The following is a 24,776-nucleotide window of genomic DNA, read 5'->3' as shown; positions in this document are numbered from 1 at the left end:
ATTATAAAGCTGAAGAGTTTGTTTGTTTGTTTGTTTGTTTGTTTGTTTGTTTGAACGCGCTAATCTCAGGAACTACTGGTCCGATTTGAAAAATTCTTTCACTGCTAGATAGCCCATTTATCGAGGAAGGCTATAGGCTATATATTATCACGCTACGATCATTAGGAGCGGAGTAGTAACGAAAAATGTTACAAAAACGGGGAAAATTATTACCCATTCTCTCTAACGTGACGCAAGCGAAGTTGCGCGGGTCAGCTAGTTAATATATAAAATCATAGTATAATAAACATTTTATATTTTAGAAAAAGTTCTAAATTCCAAATACAAACAAATTACTGGCCACGTACAATTATGAATTTGTGATCATCAGTTTCTGTTTCAAAATTGAAATGACAGCCATGTGGTTCGAAATACAAACCCGTCTTTAAAGTAACAACAATGGCGCTTGTATTTGTGGCCATTACTGACAGAATTGCCCCTATGTGTGGCTTGCAGTGACATGTGACCGTGGTAACTACCATTAAATGTCAGACATAAAAATAAGTGATGCTTTTAATAAGAACATGAAAAGGCTTTATTGTTAAACGGGTCCAAGAGGTTAAGTGTTCGAAACATAAAACGTTACAGATAGATTTCCGTTACCCGTCATGTTTTTTTTTCTTTTAAATATATTTCCTGTTATTAATAACGCATTGTAATTGCTATTCAAGAGCTGTGCTAAGACTAAACAGATGAGTAGTCAATCGTTTATTTTTCTTCGAGAATGTTTGCTATGAGACGCATGTGTTTAAATAGCTACTGCATTGTTCATTCCAATAACGTCTTTATGCTGCATGTTTGTAACTTTAGTCATTTGATTGTATTTTCTAAAAATATACTGAAAGGATAACAAATGTATGAGTTGGTAAGAGCAACATAAGCAAAAAAATATTGTTTATTTTACCCCGTACGTAACATAAATCCTCATAAACGAATGGCAATAATACGTTACACGCCATTAAACAACACAAACTATCAGTTTTGTCTTCCATTACTAGTTAATAGACGTTCAACATTATCTTCGAATGAACGTCAAACAGCTATAAACTATAACTCATAAATTACAGACTAATAAATCCGTATATCGGCTCGGAGCGTATCGAGTCAGGATATTCAGTGTGATATGGAAGTAAAGCCAGCTTTCTTAGATAAGTCGGGCTGAATGCAACGCCGGCTCAGCTTGACAAATGGTGCTGTGACGTCACGAGTGTCTCGAACGAAAGGATACCGCGATATTAGATTTTGATGGATAAGATTTGGAATTTTAAAATGGGATTTGATTTTTATGATGCTGATTGACTGGTTATTGGTTAGCTATTTCAAGAATGTGTAATATTATATTCTTATTTTTTAATAACATAATATTTTTCTAAACACCACAATGATCGTCTTTTTTCACACACATAATAAATTGAGTTAAATATCTAATGAAGCAATTTAGCGACGTTCCACGCAGGTAATAAAATTACGAGTATCGCGCTTAGAATTTTAATAGAGCACTTTAATATAGTTCACAAGCGACAATAAAAATCACATAAACAGTTAACGATTGACCCACTAGGAGGTCTCGAGTCGCAGGCCGATAGTAAAAACTGGCCAGTGAAACACGATCTTTTGGAACAACAATGTTTCGTTTACATTATCGGATGTAAGAGGAACGGTAGAGTTCTTTGTAAAGTGGGCAGAGTAAGGCACTCGGTGTATCTGAGTATCAGATGCAGATGGGACCGAAGATAACGTCTATCATGGCGTATGAAATATCGGGGAATTAATTATTAACAGACGTAATGCGATTAGCTATCGCGCATTCTCGCGGTAGCCATTGTAATCTGACTACTGAGCGGAGATTATGAGAAAATTCCTTAAAGGGAAATGTTTTGACATTATTTTGCGCTTCGCAAAGATTCTTATGCTTAGCGGTTTATAAAGAAAACATTTATTTATGTTCAATTGAGATTTCTTACAAAGAACGATAAATGTATAGTTCTAAATATACGAAAATTTAAGCCGGCATTAGAACCTTTTTATTTTCTCATATATATTTAAAACAAAATAAAAGCGCCACAAGCTAAAATGTAGCAGCCGTCGAGTAAGTTTAGGAGTACAGAACAATAGTATTTACTCAGAGATAAAACACTGGCTTGCGCAGGCATAAACAAGCACTAAAAACTACCAACTCGTAGGTATCTCCTGTAAAAGTGCTCCAAACCAACGCGAACGTAGAAAGTCAAACTTTAAAAAAAATCTGGTTTCATTGCGCTACAAAAGTACGGAACTCTTTTATTTGCCGCAAAAAGGAGACCCCCGGAAGACTTAACAAAAACGCTGTCAATATGACATCTTTCATAGTCGATTTTCCCTCAATTATGTTATTTATCTGGATATTTGTGCGTAGTGTGAAAGCCAATTAGAAAGGAAGTGCATCGGTCGCATTCGCACACAATAGCTTTGGCGGCCATTGGACGCGTTCCATTACACGCTCACAATGGACAAATTATAAACAGTCCACTTGCCTCAATACACGGGACACATCACTTCCTGTTCCTATTGTCAGTTTTCAATACAATAACTTTTATTGAAATGACGTTGGAACGTGTCTTTTGCCAACTTTGTATGGACACGATTTATTTTGTGGGTTCGATTGTGAGCGGCCAGTATGTATGATTTCCGCTCTATGAAAGGTTTGGAATACAACACTAGCGAAATACCTTCGAGTTATGCTACAAAGAGGTTTTATTCCTGACAAATAGTGGCAGTTGTCCATAATTTGATGCCTATTCATAATGTGTGGTTACTTACAGTGTTATATTCAATAACATAGGAAGTCAGCTTTAAAAATTACCTGCAACAGAAAAAAACATTTGTTAATATTTCACAGCTGTGAATTTACAGCAAGGTAACAACTAGAAGTATTATTACACAATAATTTAAAAACGGATATAGGTCAAGTATTTTTAATTATACAGGAGGAGTGTATAATTACTTTATACAGAAAGCTGCTTGATTATTTTTTACAAAATTAACTTTAATAATCCATGGTTTGCTCAAATATTAAATCCACTTTTATAACCTTAATAATCAACAAGACAAAATCAATTTTATTACGAAACAAGATTACTCAGAGAATCACTTATACGAATATTAATATTGTAACAATAGAGCGAAGAAACAATCTAAATATCAGCTTTTGGCAACATGAAAAAAGATGAAACCTCCAATGACGTCAGCATGTAGGTCGTATAAAAACTAGAGCTGAAGAAAAATATATGTTGCAATCCATTTAGTAGATTGAACTCTGACAGATAGATCAGATTCGCCGAAAGGAAACACATTTATACTGTAATTGATTTCGTTTTGAGCGACGCGTTTCTATCAGTCAAAATTCATACAAAAAGTGCAAAACCAAGATAGATAGTTGCTGATGAGATCGACGGCCGAAGATCATATCGAGTGCGTATTTTAGCGTACGTCGATACTAAAGTTTCTTGAGTTAAATTTATTCCAACTGCTGTCAATTAAATGCGACTGATTTAATCTTTCAATTAGTTTCTGTTTTCTTTGGTCAGACTTTTTTACGAGTTGCTTATTGGGAATGAAGTTTGATTCAAGCCAGGCTCTTTATGAGAAAAAGTTAAGGTATTCTATTGAATTAATCTAGGCGCGCTCTGTACAATAAAAATGCACATGGGAACAAATTTTTAAGAGCTCTTTTACGTTCATCAGCAATTTGAAAAGGAATACTGGGTATTTTATTTTGAACAGGAACTTGTAAATAGACAAACGCTTGTATAGTTAATTATGAGGAGTATTATTGAAACCACATGGGCAAGCATCTTGTTTAAATACTGCAGAGCGGTGAGCACTCGCCAATACTTCCGCTACGGGTGGAAGAGACTTGTACTAGCATTCGCATGCCATAGTATAGGAATACGCTACTTTGTATTTCAGCGTTATTCACGTTAGTCTACTCAAATTATGAACACGGTTCAAATGATGTTGTAAAAAGGAAATGAAAACACGAAAACGATGATTTGAGTGCAAGTCACATTGTACGAGATAGTAACTCGAGCTCAACGAATGCGAGAAGTCATGAAGTATTTATTGCAGCTACACGTCAAAGAATAGACAAACAAAATACGGGAAATAAACTGCATGCCAACAGCAAAACAGACGCGTGCACATATTTTAATAATACATTAGAAAGGAACTATTCAGAGAACAAAATAAAATCATTTGTATTCAAGTTGTTAGCAAACTCCATTTTATAAGCGCACGAACCTATTATTATGGTCAGAACACATCGCATGTGGGACACATAATCGGTATGTACGAAACAGCGCTACTTAGGAAGTAGTTACAGCTACAAGTTTGTCTGAGACAGCATATTATACATACAGAACAACTTTTAGCACTCATTTACAGTATAAATTGTGCTAGAGGAGGTCAGTACACAGTTTGTGCCGTTACTTAAGAGCATTCTAGGACGTTGGTTTCTAGGGGATTGTGAAAATTACTGTACCTAGAAGGATTAGAACAAAGCACTCGGTAAACATACAATAGCTGCCAGTTTCACACAACGGAAGCTTTTATAAACCCTTTTCTCAACAAAAAGGTAGTGTTGTATACAAACTAAAGCTATCTTTCATAAATAAAGCGTGTTACACTAATCCCTTTTTCGGAGAAACTGCTTAAAACTCCATCGTGATAAAATTTTCGTTATCCAAATTCCGTATTTATAGAACCAAATGAAGACTCAATTTCGCTTTTCGATGACTCAAAGGAAACCCGCATTTTATCGGAATTTCCTACTTTAATACAATACTATTGTCAATTTTGGACGCCGCCGTCGCTATGCCAAGAACAATGAGGAAATGGTTTATAGCATAACGAAATGTAATTTCAAACAATAAGTACAATTTGAAGAAAGCCTAATAGATTTTTATAATTTAATATTACTTTCGTGAAATTAAACCATTCAATAATCTAAATCTCGAAAGTTACTTTTCGTCTTTCGTTAATATGAAGTTGCTCTGTGAAAATAAATTGGCCATTTGTTTCACTAAATTCTCTATTACTCTATACAAATATTATAAAATAATATATCAGCCGTTTCTAATTACGAGTCTTATAAAGAACGTCGCTTTGTTATGATTGATGCGCTTCATAATACATATCTAATGATTACGATACACTTACTGGACAAATATTTAGCTGTAAGCCAATTTGACAGCAATGATATACGACCTCCCTACTTATTGCCTTACCTATGGTTTGTTTTTGTATTGCATTGTTGAATATAATAAAAGAAACATGATTTTATTATACCGGACTAATGTTATTTATTGTCGGATAAAGATCTAAGTGACCAAATAATAGAATGATGCATTATGTAAAGTAAATAATATAATAACAGCTTTAATATTAAAGAATATATAATGGAAATTACCTATAATTATTATACCGTACTTAAGTGAATTTATATATTATATCCGATATTTACTATTATATCATATTTCTTACTTACTTGGTAAGTATTAAAATTTTAATACAATAACATACAATATTATACCATCCAGCATACAGCTCATACTTTAGACGTAAAAAGTTTTTTGTAGTCTAAATTGCTTGATTCATATTTCTTTGAAAAAATATTCTATTTGTTATATCTAATGGTTTATGATAGTTTGTTGTCGGTTTGTTTTTGTCTATACAATCTATCGGTGATGATTAATGAACAACTAAACTATCCCTGACTGCTTTTTGGACACACACTGAGGACTATCGTTTTATTTCATAAAATGAAAATCAATCTAGATAAAGTCATTTATCAAATCCTTTAATAGCTTTTTAGAATCGATGGATAAATAAATTTTACATTTTTAATATTTAATATTAAAAATGTAAAATTTATGAGTTATTTAAATTACTTAAAAAATATATGGACGTGTTGATTTTTTTATTAATTTACGGATATTTATGTTATCGTTATAATTCTATTTATCTTTGCAAATCAGAAAGCTCAAGCTGGATATTAACACGTTTTTCATCATAATATATATTAATTTATCGTTAAAATATATTATCGTTACAACAGAGTACATAAAAGCTGAATTCAGCACTATTTATACGTGTAAGTTTACAAGTGGGTCAAAAACAAGATACCTTTGAAAGCGCGTTACACAAAGTTCAACTAAGTAAAGGATCTAATTTTCATGAGACATCGAACCGTGATGCGACCACTAAGGAGATTAGGCACTTGTTACTTCGCCCGCCTTTGGACAGATTCCCTTAATAATGTGTTGGGCGAAGGGTCTTTGAATGCGGAATTAGTGGTCATCAGTTTCACGTACAACGATATTAGAAATACCTTTACTGTTACACTACACGAACATAAAACTATACCAGCCCGTGCGGATGTTTAATACAGTTATTCAAAAATTATAATATGATCCAATATTTGTCATACTATTATGATCGATTGTTTAAACATACCGCATGTTTGAACACGAGTCAAAATTCAACAGAACGATTACATATTTTGTTGTATCAACAAATATTTATGATAGATAACCTTAACGAGGTTCAACAATCTATCAAATAAAATGTCAACCTGAATTACCATCGTACAATGTGTAAGTTGTTCGGTTATCGAGGCGCGTGTTCAAGCCGAGCACCACCTGCACGTGCACATGAATATGAACGGATTGTATGACAATTATACAAACCAGCTATTACTCCAATACTATTATAATGCAGAGTCAATGACTTCTGATTATCCACTTTACAAACTCTGTAAACGATATTATGCAAATCGCGAATACCCACATTCAATACCCGCTTACGCGTTTAATTAAAATAAAACCTTTAAATAATTTATGCAATCCAACGTTGCGTAAAGACTCCACGGTCGCAACAATAAGAATACTTCATTCCCAACTTGACGTCACATAAAGTCGACGTGGGCGAGGAAGACAGCGCGAATAAAAACAAAATCTTTTTTTAATTTAAACCGAAGAGACAATGAGCAAACACAGCTGGCGGAATGCAAAACGAAACTAAATAAAGGGAGAAATCCACGAGTTGTGACATTAGCCGAAGCAATCCTCGGTAGCACTGAACAGTCGAGTAATTTATGTGGAAACAAAGTGTCGAGAATAAAAGAATTGTCACGTCACGTGCGATAAACGCGAGCCAGACCAGCGCGGCGGAGAAACAGAGCTCCAGACTGCGGCGAGAGGATTGCAACGATTGGCGGAAAAGCTTTTATTTAGTGTGCAGATAAGTACGAACAGGACAACGGACGTCTGACGCAGCCCGATAGCCTCCACCGATACTCCTTACGACATCAGATAAGCCTCGAAAGCGTCCCAGGGCGACTAAGAAAGGAAACGCGACCGCTCAAGATGTATTATTGTTGTGACTATTGCCTACCATAAAGCGTGGCCGCGAATCCTTAATTAACAAGCAACGGAACTGTATCGAGCGGCGTCGCGTCCGCCGCTATAAAACTGTGTACGAATGGCTCACTTAAGAGTGCGCTTCCATGCTTTCAAATAAATATGTCCGATTAACACGATTCATGGCCAAAAACAGCGATATTTAGGAGTCAATTAAGAATAAACATGTTGGAACGCCCGGCGCGTCTCGCGTAAAACGTAACTAATAGCCGTTTAGATGGTAACACTGAACAGCAGGAAGCCATGTTGAGAAAACCTGTGGCATTTACGCCGCGGGCGCCGCGGACCACGGCCGTGTTTACGACACCTCTCCTGTTCTTATTGATTGAATTCGCCACAAATTAAAAAGTTTATTGCCTCATTCTGTAAACTTCACCCGGCTTTTTTGCGTTCGTTATTAAACTTTACACCACCTTCCAAGTTTTCGAAACGCGTTAACATAAGTTAAGGGCTGTCTGACACAACTTCTTATTTATAAACCAAATACATTTACAAAAACAAACCGTATAGAAGAGATTTTATTAGACAAGTGAGTTACAGCAAAAAAGTAAAAGGTTGAAATAAGCAACAAATACTTAAAGCTAACAAAAACATCATTTAAGTGGATTCTAAATCGTATCCATCGAATAAAAAAACAAGGATCACATTTATAGTGAAATGAAAATACGATATTCCTTATAAAAAGACAATAGCATCTATTGTGTAAGGTGATACCATTTTACGACTTAAGAAGCCATACGAACCAGACTGAACGAGCATTGAGGTGTCATTTCTAAAAGCGCAAACGATACGTTAAATCGGTTTTGAAGTACGAGTGAATTCACAATAATTATAAAAGGAATGATTGATAAATCGCCACGGTATGAATTCAGAAATAAAAGATGAGACGCAGCCGTAAAGTTAACAGAATGTATAACAGTCATCTCGTAAATATTGTAAAAGACTCAAAAGACGCGTCAAGTCGTCAAGCCGGGGTCCCCTTCAAAGTACGTCCCGAGCACGTCAATTTGTTTACGAATTACGCATAAATTCGTCCCCGAAGACAAGACATCTCGTGCGGCGATCGCTGTTGCGACATTTCAATAAAATTTACGATTGTGACTTAAATGGCGTGTCCGATGAACAAAAAATGTTCCGACATGTTCCTCTTTTATTTTAGACTTACATTCGGTTCGTTAAAATATCTTGGCCGTGATAATAAAACTGTCTGTGTACTGTACCACTAATAAATACACTATTGAAATCGATATTATTCGGATAAAATAGCTGGGCTAATTCGATTTCCAATCGACGAGCTTACACACTCGGTTCAAAATTTTATAGACGACGAGCTTCTTTTTTGGAGAATATAGTTTTCACTCATATTAATTGTATTTATGGCCCAATATAGATTTTATATTTTTTTACGCATAAAATTATACTTTTTGTTCGTGGCTGCATATTAAAAGTAACGGTGAAAAGCAAATTTTATATTTTCCTTAAATTTTTATGAGCTTTTTAATGTGTGAATGCTGTTTTATGTAAACGATCAATTTAAGCAACACAGATATAATCTGGGAATGTTCATCGACATTGGAAATTAGTGAGAATGGTAAATCTGTAGTTTGAATTCAATTAGGTTGAATAGATTCCAATAAAACAAGTGCTTATCAAACATTCTTATGAATTTCTCAGATAAATAAAACACGGTCTTTTTTAACTACAACACGCGACGTGATACGATTTAAAAAGCAACAACGAAAAAAACTTAAATTCATAGTTACAATTCGTCACTGTCGCGTTGTGTCACCGTTCCAATCTCCAGATGCTAATACACACAATGGTTGAAGAGGCCGAAGGAACAATATTATTTTAAGATTCTAAAATAAGTGTGTTACGTGCTTCAGCCAAATGTACGGAACATTGATGGCCGCTATTGGCCATGACAGGCGTCTTAGAGACGAATGGTTTGGAACCCCATTGGTATTTTAGTCTACTCGTTGTTCAAATCGCTCGTGTTTACTCAGATGAGTTTGAAATTTAAAATTAGGAGGTGATTTACTGAGTAAGAGATACGTGAGTGGTTGACGAATGATTTATTTGGAAGGGAATGTGAAATGATGTGATTGTTCAAGAAGTAATAATTAAAAGAACCAAAAATTTAAAGAAGAAAGAATGTACAAGAATATGCTGTTGATACATCTTGAGGGTGTAATTGTTTTTAATAAAACATGAAAGGTTTTGCTACGTCTGCTCCATTTTCTCATGTTATCAATTTGTTGATCTTTTTAGTTTTTGAGTATCGGTTTCAAAAGATTACTATTCAACTTTATTGACGGTCCGGGTACCTGCTATGTCGTTATTGTATTGATTCTTTCAAGAACAGAAACACAAACAATGTAAGACCGCCTTAAAAAGAGTACAAACATTCAAATAGAAGAAGGAGCTAAGCTGATGTATGTTGAAGCAATTCTATAGTCCTTTCCTGTTCATTCACATGAATGAACTCATTTCCACATAGACCATCTGTCCAAATTGAACCGACCTATCCGTTCAGCAAACCTGAATTCATTTTAATCATATTCATGTTCATCTAATTTAAAAATCTCAAAGCGCTACCATACAATTCTCACGCGCTAATGAATTTATTTAAATGTCTTATTTCTCTATCAAATATGAATATATAGATATGATGAGAATAAAATTCAGTTATACCTATATTATTGAATGTTAATTTTACAAAGCAAACATTGAAAAAATCTCAATCCGATTCCGATTCTAAATGTAGGTATGCGCCGCGGGTTGTGTGTTTAAAAAAACCGAATGCTTAAAACTCTCAACGTTTTACATAAAAAACTTTATAAAAAGGCATATTTCATTATTTTTTAAACTCTAAAACAACGGGGTGCCTCGTGTTTTTTGTATGAGGAATACCAAGTGTGTCGCGGCCCACGCGAGCCCCCAATGATCGTTTCACACTTTAAGTGGCAGTACAGTAGTGATAATAATAATAATATATTTAATAATAATATATTTATTTCACAAAAACGTACAACTTTTAACAAATCAAAAACAATTGGGCAAACTTTAAACACAAAGCAATTGGAACACTGATACCCATGGTAAGATCTAACTTGTGTTATGGGTATCAGGTCACAGCAAGTAAATTAGTTACAGTAATGATGTTAAACAATATTATATTTTGCTGTAGCCAATACATTATAATTCATTCATATATTATGTACCTCTATAAAACTAATCATGCAATATTAAGAGTGTGACTGTGTGTGGGTGTGTGGTGTGTGCATAATATATATGCAAGTGTGTGTTTGTGTGTGTGTGTTTGTGTTCGTGCTTGTGTATAAATGTTTGTGTATGAGTGTGTCAACATGTGGTATGTTTGTAATTGTTACCGTTATTACAGAATACTTATTTTAAGTAGATCTTCAGTTTCCTCGTAATTTTTGTGCATGAGCCAATCAGATACTTTTTTCTTGCACTCCGATCTGAGGAGTGTATAAATGTTACAGTATCTATTAACGGTATTATACAAATGGATACTAAGCACACCATAATGTCTAGCTGCTAGTGAAGTTTTAAATTTTTTGTTCTGACATATCTTATATGAGCGACGTGCGTTAGTAAAGTTTGGGTTGTAGACCAGTGTGGCATGTTTTTTGATGACTGTTTCCAGCACGAACAGTCGCCTAACTGACAGCAATTTACAATCATCATACAACTGTGAGGTAGAGTACCTAAAATGCTTGAAGGTCATTACTTTTAGAACAGCCCTCTGTGCACGTTCCAAAGGCAAGAGGTGAGTCTTAGCTGCTCCACCCCAAACAACAATACAATAAGTTATAATCGATTGGGCTAATGAGAAATAGACTGTCTTCAATGTTTCAATGTCAGCAGAGTGACGGAGCTTTTTAAAAATGTAAATAATTTTGCGAACTCGGGATGTAAGGTTGGTTAAGTGACATTTCCAGTTTAGTAGGTGATCTATATAGACACCTAGGTATTTTACTTGGTTAGTTCTATTTAAAGTCATACAGTTACATGGGGTTATAGTATTTAAATCGCAGACGTGTGCTTTGATGTGGTAAGTATTCATTGGGGGCTGGGTTAATTTCGAATTAGAGAATGTTAGGTAAGTAGTTTTGTCAATATTTAATGTTAAAAGATTCTTATTTAGCCATTTCATTACACAACTGAGAGACAGTTCAGCACAGTTGTACACATCACGCCAGTTTCTGCCACGGATGAGCAAGGCAGTATCATCTGCGTATGTGATTATACTACAATTAGGAAGGGCAAGTTTACACAGTGAATTTATGTAGAGCAAGAAGAGCGTAGGGCCAAGCACTGAGCCCTGTGGTACACCAAAATCTAGAGCCGCACAGTCACTAATATTAGAATCGATCTTAACGCACTGGGTTCTTTCAGAGAGGTAGTCGGAAAAAATTCGTAAGGCAAATCCTCGTATTCCATATCTTTCCATTTTCGATAAGAGGTGTGAAGTAGAGACAGTATCAAAGGCTTTTTTTATATCTAGGAAAATACCTAAACACTTTAGACCACCATCGAGGTTGTCAACTACTTGATCAACTAGTGAAGCTACTGCGTCTTGCGTTGACTTTCCATTCCTAAAGCCAAACTGGTTCGGGGCAAGAATATTGTTTTGGTTTATAAAATTAATTAGACGGGTGTTTAGTAGCTTTTCCAGGATTTTCGACAATGAAGACAAAATAGATATGGGCCTATAATTACTGAGACTATCTCTACTTCCACTCTTATGAATGGGATGAACAATGGCTCTTTTAAATGACCTGGGAAATATACCGTTAGACATGGCTATATTGCAGATATGTGTAATAACAGGCACCAACGTAGCTGAGCACTGTTGCAGTAATTTGGTTGGTATCCCATCCCATCCGACAGCACTATTTGCCCGTAAACCCCTTACTATCAGGTCGACTTCCGCCTCATCAGTTGGTAAAAGCACAAAGCTGTTAGCGGGAGTAGATTCATCTGTAAGCAGAACATCAGTGGATGGCCTAGGGCCAATTTTGAGTGCTAAATCTCTCCCGATACTAGAAAAATATTCATTTACTTTGTTCACAGATGCCATCGCACTGGCTTCAACTCCAAGTAGTTCTTTTGCGGAGCTTTTTGCAGAATTAGAATTAGTAATAGTTTTAATCACGTTCCAAGTTGCTTTAGGGTTGTTATGGGCTTTCAAAAATTCACATTTCTCATGGGTGTGTTTTAATCTCTTGAGTAATTTATTGCAAAAGTTGCGGTAGCGGAGGTAGGTTAATTTAAGGCATAGATTTTCAGGATCATTTTTCGACCGTCGAAACATAGAGTCTCGATTGCGAATACATCGCAACAGTCCGCTAGTTATCCATGGCTTAAAAATTCTACGATTAGAAGGAATAGGCCTTATTATAGAATGTGAATCAAGAGTTTCTTTTATAATGGACACGAATCTATCTGCCGCTAGGTTGGGATCCAAGGTTGTCTTTACCGAAGTGAAGTCAGTATTCGAGATTACCTCATAGACACCAGTAAAATCAGTTTTTACATAAGTGTTGCGGCTTCTGTGTTGTTTTGTATTCAGTGTGAGTTTAATAAGAACTGGGGCGTGATCCGTTATACTAGCATCAACTATTAAAGTTGTGCATTCTAATTGTGATTTGAGTAAAGTGTGGTCTAGACAATTTTTATCTCGAGTGGGGAGGTTATGCGTTGGTAGAAGACCATGCGAAGCAGTTAAATTGAGATATTCAGTAGCATGTTGGTTAAGGTTTGTAGGTATGATATTTATGTTGATATCTCCTATAAGAAGAATATTCTTATAACTAGATACGGATGTGAGAGTGTCGTTTAGTCCATTAAGGAAATTATCAATATTATGAAAGCTGGGAGACCGATACAAAGCAACTATGACAAGGTTCGCTGATTCTACTTTGCAAATTAAGCAATTTGAGCTATGGACGTCTGGTTCGGTGATTTTGTGTACAAGAGATGTGGCGACATAGAGAATCAGTCCAGAATTTTGATTAAGGTTGTTATGAGTGTTATATGTTACATATCCATCAATGGTTGGAACGTTTGATACCTTACTGAGCCAGCATTCCGATAAAACTATTATTTGTGGGCGTATTAAAAGCGTATCGAGAAAGACTAATAGTTGGTCAAAGTTTTGATTGACGCTGCGTATGTTTATATGTAATATTTTAATAGAACTGTCGTTACTGCCTATGAGTTCCGCACATTGTCCTACTTTACACACATAGGATTGCGTTGTGCCTAAAATATCTAACTCATTTGATAAGGAATCTATATCAACCATTGTGACAATATAAAGATGCGATGCGAATGGGCCAAACTACTGATCTTTTTAACAATTATTGTATTTGTTGTCCTTAAATAAACGAATTTGTATAATGTGCTGGTGTTTTGTTTGTATATTTTTGTGTATATATACATGCTCCGACTATTTTTAAAACAACTAGAAGACGTAGGAACATCGGACGTGGGTTTGTAATCAACCATTCTTCTGTTTCTGCGAACTACTTTATTTTATGACTTTTTTCATTTTCGAATAAACAAATGCCATGCCAACTAAACGACCATATTTTTACATTATGCAAATATTTTTTAAAGTGCCTTTTTAGGACGTGCAATAAAATTAATTAGGCATACGGAAAAATAAATGTCTTTGAAAGTTATAAAACGACAGTAAAATTAATAACTGGACTAAGGAACGATGTTTTTACAACCTCATTTTTCTATTCATTTTAACTACGAGCACAATGTTGAAAATAAGCTATAATAAAGTACAATCTTTTACATCTGTGACATACACTTGGGTTGTATCGACACCTCTAAGAATTTTGATCGTCGCATTATAGATCTGAGATCTAGATAAACGACGGTCCCCCATCAATTTCGTACAAAATATTTGGTAAGATCCAAAGATTCGTTTTTATGGGTTTTAAAAGATTAATGCGGAGATAAAGAGATTTGGGGCGGTTCTGACGGACTGGAATTTTCGGAACACGATAAATACTGACACCTTTATTTTTAAAGGAAACAAATGAACCGGAATTATCCCTAGTTGGTTTTTATGTAACCGTTTTCCTTAAAATGTTTTAATTAGGGTAGAAATAGTCGTTTCCCCCACTTAGACCTTTCCCCACCCCACGAAAAACGTTTGCGTTGCGCGACTGCGCGTACGCACTACGCTCCGCCCATATTGCGGACATCCTACTGTGCTTTGTTTAAATAACGAATTTTTTCAACCATGAAGCGGTTATGTTTTTTATTCTTCATACTAAATGACGTCATTGTATTTTCAAATTAGACTCCATAGTTGTTAGTACGATGTTTAACTGTTATTTATTCCTCTTAATTAGAAGAATTACTTAAAAATAAATATTACGTAACAAATTAAACTAGTTGATCTAGTTTTATGATTTCAGGTCCTCCATATTGCGGTATTTTGTATTAAATACTATGTTTTCAACTAATAACAACATACTTTGGCTGCAAATTTTAGTTTTGAAACTTGCGCAAATACCCGTACGAAAGTGATTAGTTGATCGGACGTTGGAGTCTCGGAATGAAATTTACGAGCATTAAAACTATCTCCATTTCATCGCAGCCTGTAGGGCTTAGTCTACGCCTTTAGTGAGGGCAGCTGCTTTTAATCGAATCCCAATCAACTACGGAACGTTGTAAAATAGTTTACTGAAACATTAAATATGTAATCAAAACTGCCGCTCCGGCTCACTACACCATTAAAACTGATTAACTGTTTCATAATTTTTAATCTTTGGAACACCGATGTAATGTTTATCTTATTTCTTTGTTTATGAGCGCTCGTAATTTGTTACCGAGTAGGATTAAAAAAGCAATAAGAAGCTTTCATTATGAAATATGCGTTCAAAAAGATCTTATATTTGACGTCTTTAGATTTTTTCTTTGAATATATTGTATTGTATACGATAACCAAACACAGGCCATTAGATAGTACGTGCATATGGTTGATTGATTGTAAAAAGAGATAAATGGGAAAGGATCATTAATTTCTTATTTACCGAAACCTAAACAACGTGTGTGTTTGTGGAAGAAAACGGTTAACGTCAAATATTGGACGGCGACACAATGGTGGCGCGAGGATTAAAAGCGAAGCGGTGTAGCAGTAGCGGACGCATCATTTATCAGAACAAGTCGACGCGACCGAGCCGAGCTTTAACACCGATGGATACGACGGTACGACCCAACATATAATATAGAACTAAATTACCCATACCCATTCCTACTTCAAATTAAAAATGTCCAATAAATTAGACCTGTTTTTCGTAATCAAGAGGTCACAGACCATTTGTCATTGACTATTCGGTATATCCAGTTTAATAAAGATTCACAAGATAAAAGCGTCGGTTAAACATCGCAAAAGCCAATTTAATGTTCGAACCATTTCGTGCGATTTATTGCAGATTTATTATCACCGGTACAATAATCGACGAACAAATTGATTGTAAATATAACGTCTTGTTGTTTTATGAAAATTCACTCGTTGACGGGGCTTAATAAGGCTCTTAATTGATTACAAGGAGAAATATTACCGGGACAGCTGAGAATAAAGTCCACAAGACAATATCAATCGGTGTTTGTGTTGGAATCCAGTCAGAGTCCACATTTTCTTAGTTTAGTTCGAAGCGTGCTTTATCGCTGTATCGCGTGACAAGAGGCTCTACGTCAACTTTAGGACTAACGGAACGTCATGTAATTTCTAGTAACGATGTGTTTCTCTTATTGTCATATAGCACCGAAATATTAAAATATTGACTTATGAGTTTATGACCGTCTATATGAGATAATAACTTTGGTATCATATCGAAGTTATAACTGTTTAATACATCGCCTTTGTCTACTATGAGATCATATCATCATGGGAAACTAAAAAGAACACGTAAAATATTTTATGGTTCCGCAAACGCTACATCGGGCTTTATGGCGATGAAAATAGATTTATTATTTTAAGGTTATTTTTGTGTTTGAATATTTTATGTTCCTTTCCGTGTAATCTTGTCCTCCAGCGAAGAGGACGTCGCCGTCCGAAACGATACGTATCAAAGTCATACGAAACCTATAACTTCACACTAAAGCCGATTGTAACATCAGCTTATTGCCACCAAACGAATAAATTCCTTCACCTTCCTTATCTAAAATCTTTAAGAGAAACCCGAAACCGTAAACATGCACGTTGAGCATACAGTGTTAACTATTCATTCGGTGTCTCTAGGGAATATATTGAACAAAAGACGGGCTCAGCATCCGACTACACTATTTCTCACTACATCGGTGCGATGTAATCAGAGAAGACGACGTGTCGCGCTTATTTATGTATGAACGGGGCGCGGGCGAGGGTGGGCCAAACGCGCTGGATACAAACAGAATAATATTGATGACACTGCGCTACGAGGGGTCATGAATCATTAATCGTCTGCTCTGCTATACGGCTCTATTACGACTGCCTTGCCGGATAAGCCACCCTTCACGAGGTGAGGCCGTATGAGCGCGAGCCGCGAGCAACGCTTGCCTTTTTCACATTATTATGAGCCCGCCATACTTTTTGTCTTCAAGGCGGCGAAGGCTTACAGGGTATCTTGTTAAGCAACCTAAATCAGAGCAGTCGTGTGTTTCAATGCGTGCTCTTTAACCATTCTATTGTACATTTGTTCCTGTTGTTACACCTAAGGCTAGTTAGTACATTCATTCTTGACCCACCTATATTGCTAAGAAGATAAAGACCAATGTTAGAACCTGCCCGCACAAATGGCGCAGTGACTAAGGTAATCGCCATCGCGCTAGAAAATGGATCCGAGTAATATAGTCAAAACAATTGAATGGTCTCTTCGTTTAACGGTGGGCAAATAAATTAAGAAATAATGTGGAGTTTGTTAATCATCAAAATATTAAACGTCATCAGTAAATTATTCTACATGTTGTTTAACAGTGTCAACTGTCCACCACTACTGAAATGATAACCACAAATGGAACTCAAAGTAATTTACTCGGACATAAAAAAGCAAAGGCAATTTAAGTTAATTCAGTAAGCAGCAAACATGGCTACTTCCAAATGAACTCAAACGTAACAAAAACGAAAACAAATCGTGTATAAAAACGCAGGTCATTTCGGCGTGGACTTTCTCGTTTATTTTTTCTAAGCGCAGCGTAGCCCGAGGACGTGCATCCGAAACCTTGAGGCACTTTTTTATATTTTACTCGAACAAAATTTTATTCTACCTCTTGTGCATGGCTTAACAACGATAAAATAATAATGCTCGAAGTCGGAGTGACTACTTCAAAAAGGGACCGTAAGGGAAGGCCGGAACGTTCCTAAATTTCTAATCGAGATTTTATTTCACGATCACCCGGCCCGTTCTTTATGGTCTCTTTTTGCAATGTTTTAGGTCTCAAGGTGAAGCGGTATTATTCTTTTTTAAGTACAGTTCGACAGGGGAAAATATGGGTAACTTAAAAATTGTGCAATAAAATTTACAAAATGGAGTAATAAAAGTTGTTGATTCAAAAATGTTGAAACTGTGCCAACAATCAGCTAATGGTTTCGACAAAATTGTTACCCGAAAACGGTATGACCTGATTTTAAATTGTATATGATGTTGAAGATATTCTTTGTAACATCCAAATATTATTATCGAATAGTTATGAAAATCATTTACTTAACTAAAAAAATAAAATGCATCACTCAATGTACGGTGAGAAAATCAACCAAGACCGAGAAAAAATACGAAAAATATGTCCAACATAATAAATAATAAAATAAATAATAAAAGACCTCATTCTGATTCTAAGCATACACATCCCATAACAATTTTCCAAACATGAAAGTATTCAAAACGAATTTTTATAAAGGAACGACACATAAAATTTACATGACAAGTCAACTTACATGCCATAATGTAGTCATAACCATATCTATATCTTGGCACTTAAGGTACTTTTTAAAATTCATCACGTGTTCCCAAAGTCCAACTTACCATCGAGGGAGGCACGCTTCTAACAAAAAGGCTACCCAAAAAAAGACGAAACGGAAAAAACACAAGCCAATATATTTTAAAGGACCATGTTTCAATGAGACACAATAGGAGAAAATAGTTTCTGGCGACAGCGTGGCCCGTCAATGTCTGCATTTTTTTAAAAGGACAGTTACTGTTTTGTTCCAATGGTTTTTAAACCTGTTTTAATTGTCTTAGCGTGCTCTTTCTTGTAGGCTTTAGCAGTAATCTTTAAATAGACGACACAGATCCATTTGTTTGTTGAAAACAATATTTTTTCTTTTACTTAATCCCATTATAATCATTATGAACTTTACATAAAATGTGTTTATAACGGATCCTCAACCTTTTTATAGATCAGCCCATTAGATAAAAAGTGGTAATTTTATAAAATTACGTCTACCTACCCACAATTTAGCACAAAAGCAGGTAGGCAATCGATTTCTAAGGCTATACTTAAGTTATTTGCGTATTTCCTCACGTACCCTAATAATGTTAAAAAAGAAACTACCTATCCTTCCGCCCCCGGCTACGTCACGCACATCCCTTCACAAACAAACCAAAAAAAAGATAATAGAACGAGATCGTTGTGCCTTTGTCGCAGGTAGAATTTTATAAAAAAAACGCCTACTAAAAGCAAAGTATTAAGTCCGCAAAAAATCAAAGCGTGATCAAACTAAATACGTCTTGGATTAGCAGCAGATGTCGATTTTTGAAATGTAGATGATGTGAATGATATGGGTTTGTTTTTTGTTCCAACCCCACCTACCTGAAATCATAAATATATCGGCAAAATTTCAACAGAATAGAATTAATATTTGCGTGCGTGTCGTGACGAATTGGGATAAAGGATTATTCTGCTCCTTTAAACAAAAATAGGATATTTAAAGGGACGATTACGCATGACACGGAATCCTGTCTTGTCAAACCATTTATTTTTAAGTTTTCAAAGATTCACCGGATGTACCTATTATACTAATGTTTATTTTTGGAAAGCAAAATGTTTTATTGATTTCTTTCTATAATAATATATAACATCAAAGAGCACACAAACTGCTTCTAACATACAAAATAGCGCACAGTGTAAAGTGTATGCGATCAATTTTCTCCAACAAAAGGTTCGATTAAGGAGGCATTTTCGATCCAAGTAATTTGATTCACGTATTCGTTGGTACTTAAGAAGTTAACATGGCTGACTCTACTAATTTATGATTCCATTGAAATCTGATTTGAAACGTGGTCCCCGTTTGATAAAGTTAATGGACTCCGAAGTTATTTCATTGGCAGCTACTAAGTTATTCTTTAGATACATTCTTTATTGCTCCACTATCTAAACGTTCCTTGATAATTCTGAGCTGTACATGTATAGTATTTAAACTATCAACTTGAAATAACATTTTAGCTGTTTTTAGAAAACTGCGTAGCTGTAGTGTTCTATTGCATGTAGTTTTTATAAGTTTTTTTTATGCAGAATTGATTAGCAATAATGCGCATTTCGAAAAGAGAGAAAGAGATACTGTTTTATTGTCCACAATCAGTGTTGTCGCTTGCTATTATGACGCAAATAAACGTCAATTCTTCATTTTGTTTTCCATATAATAATATTACTTTAAGAAATAAACTGCTAATAGAAATTCCTCGGCGTTTGGACAGTATACTGATGATCTACTATGAATATATAATTTTATATTCATGAGCAATAAATTATATTTTATATAAAAATGAGCCGGCACATATACACCAGAATAACTTAATTAAAGTTTGCTGAACCAAGAAATTGATTAACCAACAAAATAATTTATGGAGTAATCTGTTAGTGGAGAGCTGAAACAAATAAGTTTATTCCAATTTAAAGGGGATAGCCGATACAAATTACGTTTATGGAAGCATGGCCGGCGTACCGATAACCAGCAGGCAACCTGTTTCGAATGATTCGAATAAATAATGCGACCAGTTTAGATAAATCCTATCTGTAAATACTGATCGATATATGCATCGCAAGTGGGTATGGTATAGTCGATTAATACCAGAATAACAGCTTTCGTTTGTCCTGATAATTTATAATATTGAATATTAACGTATGCTATTTTCAATACATTTAATAATGGTGTAGTAATTACAGCAATAATATTATTATTACATGTTAAGAGTTGTCGCTTTAAAATTAGTTATTTTTCTGTTTGTTGCACATCATTTCTTGCTTTGAAAAGTGTTGAAAGTATCGACAACAGAGTACTAGGTAATACATGATTATCCATTTCGATGTCTTTCAATTAATTCCAATTTCCGTCAACTGCATCTTCATCTTCCTTCCTTTCTGCGACAACAAAGAGCAAGAATTACCCACTTTTTATATTGGTCCAAGTAATCATCACAGAAGTATAGGAGAATGTGTAGCAAATACATTTTTTATCGTTTTTTAACAGTAATTTTAGTTGCCAATCGGTCTATGTAAACTTTAATTGATTAAAATGTTCTTTTTGAAACATATTTTGTACTTTAGAGCATCTTGAGATGTTACAAAAATCTTCCTTCTTCTCCAAAAGTTGTTTATCCTTTGAACTTCTTATTGTGAACTGATTAAGGACTTTTTAAAAACTGGAAAAATTTGGATATTTTTTTTTAACCAGACAGTCTTTAAGATAACGTTTTAGGTCAAACATATTTAAGATAAAAAAAATCAAACGCATACGAACACAAAAAAAAACCTTTCGATGTTTCTAGATTTTAAACAAAAAGCACAATTTACTTATTATCTCAAACCCACATATAGATATTTATTATGGTATACATTTAACATAAACTCTTAAATTTTTGAACATAATTTCAAGCTAAGTTACTTCATGTGTAACAAACTCCAATATTCTGCGAATTAGGCCTATTGTAAACAATCGCGTCTAATTCAAAAACTATCATAACTTCTATAATAATAATAATTAGTAATCTTATTATTTCGGTATTCAGTTGTTTGTTTAATAAACATCTTCTAAGTAATTTGAATTCTTATTCAAGGTATAATGGGATCTAAGCTTTCTGGAGACCAACATTGTGTGTAGGATAAAATGTTTTTTTTTTTAATCATGGTATTTTACAGAATATATACGTAATATCATGCTTTTTTCCCAAAGGGGTAGGCAGAGACCAAAGAACGCCTCTTGGTACGAACCTTGCTCAACTTATTTTGGCTCATTCACATCCATATATAATATGTATGTCATATATGAAAATGTTTTGAAGATGCTTAATACTAAAATATAATAATATTCTGGATACTTAGTAGCCCATAGTTGAAACTATGGGCTACTAAGGAATATAAGAAATTAACGTATATACAATGTACACACATACATTTGAGTGCGTTCTTGTTGAGCTTATGTCACATAATGTCATTATTAAAAGGATTATAGTAGACATAAAGATTACGATAATTCCACAATAATTAAACCTTTCTTAAATACCTGAAAACACAACTAGTATTACTAAGTAACTACATACATGCACACAATCACTACTTATACAATAATCGGAAATTAAACAAAGCTCTGTTATAGCCAATTTGTCCTTAAAAATAAAAAATAAAGTATTGCGATCATAAATTTGATTTGAAATAGCTATTGTTGTTAATCCAAGTAAGTTTCTGGCGATTAAAAAGCATCTACAGTGTCAAGACTGATCTTCAACAAAACAGAATTAATTTAGGCAACACTTTTGGGCAAAAATTTAAAACTAAACCTTTGAACGCCGGAAACTTCGATTGACAGTCTTTCAAGTATTTGTTATAAAGTAAATGTTTAAATTCCCACCCATCAGAATTGATTCCGTGCCAAAGTTAGAGAAAGTGCACGACATTTCTAAATAATATAGATCAATCAAACGTGGCATGCATCTAACAGGTACATGGAAGCCGCATGACCGAAGGACAAACGAACAAAAAGGCATTTGCGTTCTATTATGTATTCTAATTCCGTACAAGATTCGATTTTGATTACAAGTTCATTCAAGATCTGGTTCATCGATAAGTAATTTGGAAAAGTCAATACAATCAAATTGGATCACGGCCTTGTTCTCTTGTTTTCTTTCAAATGCCTTCAATTATTACAGTTGTTGAACAATCAGAGTGCTCTGTGATTGTGTCTATTGCTCCTTCTTTTATTTGTAAGAGTTTTGGTACACAACCTTTTGCCGTAATTGCAATTTTAGATACTTTTTTTCAAACGGCTATCTGTAATAGCATCTAAGTTACTTGGTGGACTTCCAATACATGACTTTTTGTTCCAAACTTCAATATGTATTCATACATCTACGATGCGATATTTAGGAAGCGGGTGGTACGTGAATTGCGAACCGTCGCTCTCGAAAAAGAACGCTCGGCTAAAGGATCAAAGGATGTCTAGCGATCATTACATCTAAGTGGATTTCAAAGACAAAATTCTACGGATAAATAAAACGATATCAGATGGTGACTCGAACCAATTCTTCGGAAATGTTGTGGTTTGATTGTGAAATAAGGACCGACGAAATGAGTAAGGGTTGTGTTGTAAGATTTATCGTTTCCTTACCTTCTGTAAACATGTTGCTCTGCATTGTGCTACCCGCAACGGAGATGACACTTCCTCTTCAGCCGACACTCCAATCCATGACATTATTAGGGTAAACAAGGAGAAACAATAAAATAACATTTTGGCACACATTTTCTTTGGTATTCCTCTTTTTACAAATCCAAGTTTTGGTCAAAGCTCCGAGCTTATCATAACCGGCACATATATCTAAGCGACGAGATATCGCTCATAACGTCTTCCTTATATTCCTTTAGTGTTTACAATTCGTATCTTTACAAGTTTTTCGTCACAATAACATCGTAAATTGAAGAACTGGAAAAGTCTGTCGTTGCGGTGCTGAAAGCCGTAATCCAAAACTCAGCGGAGGCCGTAGCATATCAATAAAAACTTAAAATAAACACAAAACGTTAACAGTATGAAATCGCACTTGGAAAATATTTTTCACAGTTCGAATCGTTTCCGGCAGAATATCCCTCGAGAGGCGACGTTGCCGCCGGCGCGGTCGAATGCGGACTAACCACCCCGCTTGAAGAAGCTCAGTTCCTCTCCCCTCTGTTGGTTAATTTTTGCGTCTGTCCCGCTCGCTCGCGGGAGCTTTCGCTCGTCTCTTTCGCTCCCAGCACAAAGCACCCATCCATGGCTACGTTCGTACTACTACGTGTGCCGCTCTCTCTGTCCTCTCTACTAGTGCATATACATTATTCTATCTCGTTTCATCTCAGGCGGTTTCACGTTGTTTTTCCTTGATGCAGTTTAACGGATGGGAATGTAGTGGTTATTGTTAGACAAAGACGGTGGTAGTAAAAATTTTAGGGTTGTTCAAAAGGGGTGACAAAGAATCGAGCTAATTCAGGGCTTGCGTTTTTATGGGAACCCACGCGGTAAAAAGTATCCCGCCTCTCTCGTTTGTTCAACTTTATGGTCCTCACATCGTGAAGCCATATTAATAATATTAATGGCTGCCGCATCAACTATTAATACAACTTTTTTATGATAGTGTTTATAAATTAGTAATTTTACAATCCTTTATATTTGCTCGTATATGGTTCATTAAGGGCAGCTGAAACATTTTCATGAAGCCTCTATCAAGTTATAAAACTAAAAAGTAGCTTACTTGGGCTGTGATGAAAAGGCTTGTAATAAAAGCCTTAAAGAATAGCTTGATATTTTGTAATATTTCTCCGTCAAACTCTGATGGCAGAAGAAACAATACATTGCGAGAGGGAAGAGCTGGCTCGCAAAACCCCTTCAGCAAAAAGATTAAATAAGAATACAGTGTTCGTGACAGCGCACAAGCCTTTACGTAAAGGCATTTTTCGTTTTCTTTCTCCAGAATCTAGGCTCGTTCTATTCATCTCGCTGTCTTTAATCTTCCAGCCTCTTGGCAGACTTTGTCTAGACGAGGCCCGCACTGAGGTAACTGCGCACAATTTCGATACGGTCGACTCAGGACGAATGTTTCTGTCGGACCTAAGTTATTAGTTTTGTACTTACTGTAAAGAGGCTGAGACTATGTACAGGCAGGCTTTACTGTTATTTCTCGGTAACTAGACGCATAAGCTAAGGTGAAACTGTTTGCTTGGGTACCTTTAAATGCTATACAATTGTTTTCAGTTCAAAGGTGAGCTAAGTAATGTATTTTCAAT

At 35.2% G+C, this 24,776-nt stretch overlaps 1 protein-coding gene across 1 annotated transcript in view; it reads right to left on the bottom strand.

The window, feature by feature from the left end:
* Nucleotides 1-23,663, bottom strand: part of LOC142977068 (uncharacterized) — a 40,812-nt gene extending 17,149 nt beyond the window's left edge. Inside the window, exon 1 of the mRNA XM_076120758.1 lies at nucleotides 23,131-23,663. Coding sequence (XP_075976873.1) covers nucleotides 23,131-23,262 — 132 coding nt within the window. The 5' untranslated portion in view covers nucleotides 23,263-23,663. The remainder of the gene's footprint in view (nucleotides 1-23,130) is intronic.
* Nucleotides 23,664-24,776: the final 1,113 nt, after the last annotated feature.

This window comes from Anticarsia gemmatalis, chromosome 12 (genome assembly GCF_050436995.1).
Source record: "Anticarsia gemmatalis isolate Benzon Research Colony breed Stoneville strain chromosome 12, ilAntGemm2 primary, whole genome shotgun sequence".
Lineage (NCBI taxonomy): Eukaryota > Metazoa > Arthropoda > Insecta > Lepidoptera > Erebidae > Anticarsia > Anticarsia gemmatalis.
Note: the sequence above shows the minus strand (reverse complement) of the source record. Positions and strands in the feature narration are given on the sequence as shown.